Source organism: Chiloscyllium plagiosum, unplaced genomic scaffold, assembly GCF_037043375.1.
Source record: "Chiloscyllium plagiosum isolate Xiang-an unplaced genomic scaffold, Cpla_swu_hap1 HiC_scaffold_22, whole genome shotgun sequence".
NCBI lineage: Eukaryota > Metazoa > Chordata > Chondrichthyes > Orectolobiformes > Hemiscylliidae > Chiloscyllium > Chiloscyllium plagiosum.
In genome coordinates, this window is record NW_028270160.1 from 19,289,367 (window position 1) to 19,294,537 (window position 5,171).

The 5,171-nt window shown below is 43.6% G+C and overlaps 1 protein-coding gene across 1 annotated transcript; it reads right to left on the bottom strand.

Annotated features, from left to right (window-relative positions):
- Positions 1-2,174: 2,174 nt before the first annotated feature.
- Positions 2,175-3,632, bottom strand: LOC122561243 (nanos homolog 1-like). Its single transcript, XM_043712853.2, has one exon. It carries the CDS (start codon positions 3,418-3,420, stop codon positions 2,650-2,652), a length of 771 nt encoding a protein of 256 aa, XP_043568788.1. The 5' UTR covers positions 3,421-3,632; the 3' UTR covers positions 2,175-2,649.
- Positions 3,633-5,171: the final 1,539 nt, after the last annotated feature.

The following is a 5,171-nucleotide window of genomic DNA, read 5'->3' on the forward strand; positions in this document are numbered from 1 at the left end:
CCCCTCCGCCCACCTTATCCCAGATCCAACACTCCCACTCAGTACCGCCCGGTTGAACTGTCCTTCCTGCCCACCTATCCACTCCAACCTATCACTATCACCCTCCACCTTAATCTATCTAACGCATTCCTTTCCTCCCAACCCCCAAATTCCTGATGAAGAGCTTATTCTCGAAACATTGATTGTCTTGCTCCTCGGATGCTGCCTGACCTGCTATGCTTTTCCAAAGCCACACATTTGCCTATTTGGCCTATCCTATTAAATATTTGTTATTGACCTTGACTTTTCTTAAACATTTTTTTCCCCAATGCCCCTATATTCTATTTATAGTAGAAAGATCAGAACTGCATGCAATACTGTTGAAATGTGAACTAAAGGTGCAATACTAGTTTAAAATGACTTACTTCAACTTTCACACAACCAGCTTTATTTAATTATAAACATATTCACACAGGAGTACCATATTAACAGCTTTACGCATTCTTAATTTATTCCCCCCCCCAAAAAAGACTTTATCAACCTAGTCTGTTATGCTTATTATTTCATAAAATGCCACACACTGTTGTTCCAAGGTTACCCTGTACATCCAAAGCTGTTGCTGCTTCTGATGGTCTTTGGAGAAAAGGACTTATTTGTATATTACCTTTCATGTTCTCAGGAAATCCAAGAACTTCTCAATTAATGGCTTTTGGTGTACATTCACTAATGCAGGAAAATAAGTGACAATTTATACACTATCTATTTCCTGTTTGTGGGTTATTAATGAATCTGTTTGTTTAACATTGGTTTAAACCTAAGATAAATCCTGAACTCTGATATTGTATGCAATTCTTTAATAACCACCTGAACAGGGCCCTCAGTTTTGCTATTTATTAGTGAAGAGATGCTGCATTATTAATGTAATCTACATAAGTTTTCAATTTTTGCAGTGGGGCTTAAAGCCACAACCTTATGTTAGGTGAATACTAGCATTGAACTATGTTCACACATACACAGATTTGGAAATTGAAGATGTGACATAATATCTTGAGTAGGTCATGCTGAAAAGGGAAAAGTATTCAATCTTTTAATGGTAGAATTGCATTGAAAACAATTCCACATGATGCTTATGGCTAAGAAAAGCCATTCATTCCTGTGAAACTTGTACATCACCCAACAATTTTGTGCAATTTATTTTATGTATATTGCATCAACCAAATCTAGTTTGATGCTTACAAAGTTGACCAGCTTTGGGTTTTTACACCTAACACATTGATGTTGATTACAAGCAGTTATTGAGGCTCTTGCTGAGTCATGAACTCAGCACTTTACAACATACAAGTATCCCTCCAGGACTCATGCAGATTAATCCCAATACTCCTGGTAATACCACACATGCTGCATTTCAGATATAGCATCAAGTCAACATGGATGTAAATAAATTCCCACAACACTTACCTTGGTGGGGCTCGGATGGAAGAGAAAGAGAAGCAAGAGTTAAATATTGGGCAGGAGACCAGTAGTGTCACGAGTATCATCGCAAGGAGATATTCAGTCATTAATATATGGAGTATACAGTGGCGACAACAAGACCAACATCAGAAATGACTTCACGTCAAAAGTGCTTCAGCTGTACTTGGTGGTTGTAGAAGATACTACGCCATACAAATAGATGTTTTTAGAAATAGTACCAACATCCATCCACAAGACTAGTCCTCTCCAACAACTATCTCCCCTGCTCCAGAAGTTTATCCCACCCAAAGAAAATCATGAACCTTCAACAGAAAGCGATATACTTGAAGAAGTGGTTGTCATTTAAAACACAATTTTTGTATAATTCAAAAGTGGTGGAGATCTTCAAATAACGAGCAGATCAATTGCTAATATCTTGCCTAGATAGCAAGTTCCAATTAAAAATAAACATTACCAATTTGGTATTTCCAAAATCTAGGCAGACGTCAGCGAATCGGTTCGGCTACAACGAGATCCTCTGGGTCGCTAGCTTTATTTTTTACAAAATGTGACTATCAACATAGCAATAGTACTCTGTGTCCTTGGGCTTCAAGGAGGGTTTGCATTATGAGGGTAAGCGGAATCTGCATTTCAACTGTTTTCCACACGACGGCGCCCAGAGACAGATGCTGAAGATCTGGCCTCTCTCCCACCATGAAACGAAACACACAAAAGGAGCTGCTAAAATGTGAAAATTTATTGGCTCTCCGTACTGTTGTTAACACAGTTATTCATTAGTAATCTTTATATCTGTTTTACATTTCACTTTTAAAAAGTAGCAAACATTACATTCAAAAAAAAGGAAATCAAAATACATTTTCTACATTATAATTACTGAGTTACCTTAAATTCTCCGAAGATGAAATGCACGTCGTGGATTTTGCAAACCAAAAAGAAAAAATTATGGCGCTCTCTTAGTTCCATAAACTATATATTTTATATAACTGAGGTAGATTTCTGGGCTAGATATTCCACCAGAAACATTAGATTGTAAACAAATTTAGACAAAGAGTACATTCAGTCACTATAAAACATTTATTCCCAGACTCAAAATATATAGTCTTAATAAAATGTCCACGTATTAGTCTACAAAGCCTGGGGGAGTGGGGGTAAATTGGGTTCACAATGCCTTCCTTGTTTGTAATAGATAGTTCCTTATTAACGGGCCCTCTTGCTAACGCAGTTTCTAGTCTTCACCTTTGGGATACTGGGCTGTAGCTTGGAGAGTGGGCAGTATTTGATGGTGTGCGCGTTGTCCCCGTTGGCACCACACAAGGGGCAAGTGTACCGCCTCAAGATGGGGCAGAGCACTCTGCCATCAGGGCTCTTCAGGATGTGGGTGGTGTACAAGGTGACCGACTCGTTGTTGTTCCTGCAGAAGACGCAGATCTGCAGCTCGGCCTTAGCCCTGGAGGTTCTGTGGACAGCAGCAGCCGGAGGTGGTGGTGGAGGAGCTGGAGGGAGAGGCTGCTGCTGGTAGTGGGCAAGTTGCAGGTGGCTCCTGTTCTCCATCATGATCACATCTACTCGGTTCCAGGACGAGTCGCCCCCTTGCTCCCGCTCCAGGCGCTGCTGCTGATGGGGTAGGGGCTCCCCAGCCGCAGGGTAAGCCGAGAAAGGGCTGAAGCTGCCTTCCAACTCGGAGCCGAGCAGCGCGTCGTGGTGGGAGCAGAACCCTAGCCCCCGCAGCTCCAGGGAGTGGCTGATACACGGTGCCCGGGACTGCAGCTTCAGTTCCCTGGCCGGGTGCAGTCCGCTCTTCCCCCCCTTACTCACAGCCTTCCCCACCAGAGTGCTCAACCCCAAGTAATCATTCCACGAGTTGAAAGTATTTTCGTAAGTACTGGCGTACCTCTGGTGCAAATAATCCACTGGGCTGCTGTGATTCTCCAGTCGAAGCTGCTTGTCTATTGACCCGAAAGTTTCCATTTCCTATTAATGAGGGGGATTTGCTTTTATTCCCCTTGAATCCTTCCTCCTTCTCCACCACCACCGCCCCCCTCTCTCCTTTTCTTTATTTTGTAAATGCAAATCTTGCGAGTCTTCCTGCACATCAATGCAATGCAAAACTTGGCGGCGACTAGAAGCCAAGACGCCCAGTAAACACCCTTTAAATCCCGCTGACTCGCTCATGCAGGTATCATGCCCAGCGCCATTCCTGTCCTACTGTGCTCACCGCCAGCCCCGGAGATCCCTTTTTACAAACAGCGAGCCCGCTCCTGGGCACCCGCCCACCGCCACCAATCATTGGACAAACCCTCAGAGCCGTCCTGCACAATCCGCCCCTCCTATTGCCTGTCTCCGCTGTCAATCATCCTGCCGCCCCCCCTCCCCCATCCCCCATCCCCCATCTCAGACAGAGGTGTGTGTGGGGGAGAGAGCTGTCTCTGTCAAACTGAGCATCTGTATGTCCAATGCTGTGGTCTTGCACAACCAAAAACACATCCTGGTCAACTTGCACATCCAATCTCGAGGCTTTGTTTAGCAAAGCGTACTTGGGGGAACTGGGCAGAAAGAGAGAGAAAAGTTTTTATTTGTTTTGAAAACCGGCTAACAAAAGTTTATTGATAAGATAGAATCAGGGAGAACATTTCCACTGGTGGGTGAAACATAAGCTAGGGGGCCTAGCCTCAAAATAAAGGGGAGCAGATTTAGGACTGAGCTGAGGAGGAACCTTTTCACCCAAAGGTTTGTTTATCTGTGGAATTCCCTACCCAGTGAAGCAGTTAAGGCTACCTTGTTGAATCTTTTTAGGGCAAAGATCGATTTTTGCACAGTAGGGTATTAAGGGTTATAGTGAGAGGGCAGGTAAGTGAAACTGAGTCCACAGAAAGATCAGCCGTGATCTACTTGTATCTACACCGAGCAGGCTTGATAGGCCAGGGGCCAACTCCTGTTCCTGTTTTTTAAGTTCACAAGTTATTTTGCTGCTCGCAGGTTCATACTGTATTGATCACAAAACCTACAGAGACAGATCTCATTGCAATATGGTTTTGATTTGCTCCTTAACCAATGCATCCTTGAGTTCAACAAATCCACTCTCTTCATTTAATTGTCATTTTTCAGTGGGCACCCCGGGTGGGATGAAGAACTCTTTTAAAGAAGGTGATAAACCACAAGTTAGTTTCTTGGTTACAGAGGGAGGGACAGGAGTGGAAAAGTAGGAGAAACAATTCATTCATGGGTCTTCCAGGCTCCAGTTTGCAACAAGGTGAGGGTCAGGAACATTTGGAAGGCTTAGAAACATTGAAAATAGATGCAGGAGTAGGCCATTCGGCCCTTCAAGCTTGCACCACCATTCAATATGATCATGGCTAAACATGCAATCTCAGTATCCCAAACTTGCTATTTCTCTATACCCCTTGGTCCCTTTAGCCACAGGGCCACATCCAGCTCCCTCCTGAATATCTCTAACAAACTGGTCCCAGCAGCTTCCTGTGGGAGAGAATTCCACAGGTTCACAATGTGGAATTCTTCCTCATCTCAGTCCTGAAAGACTTACTTCTTTGTAGATTGTGACACTTAGTTCTGGACTTCCCCAACATCAGGAACATTCTTCCTGCATCTAGCCTGTCCAGTCCATCAGGATTTTACATGTTTCTATGAAATTCCCTCCTAATTCTACTAAATTGCAGTGCGTACAAGCCCAGCCGATCCAGTCTTTCTTCATGCGTCATCCC

Coding starts and splice junctions, on each gene's coding strand:
- LOC122561243 (XM_043712853.2), bottom strand. CDS start 3,420: ATGGAAACTTTCGGGTCAATAGACAAGCAGCTTCGACTGGAGAATCAC.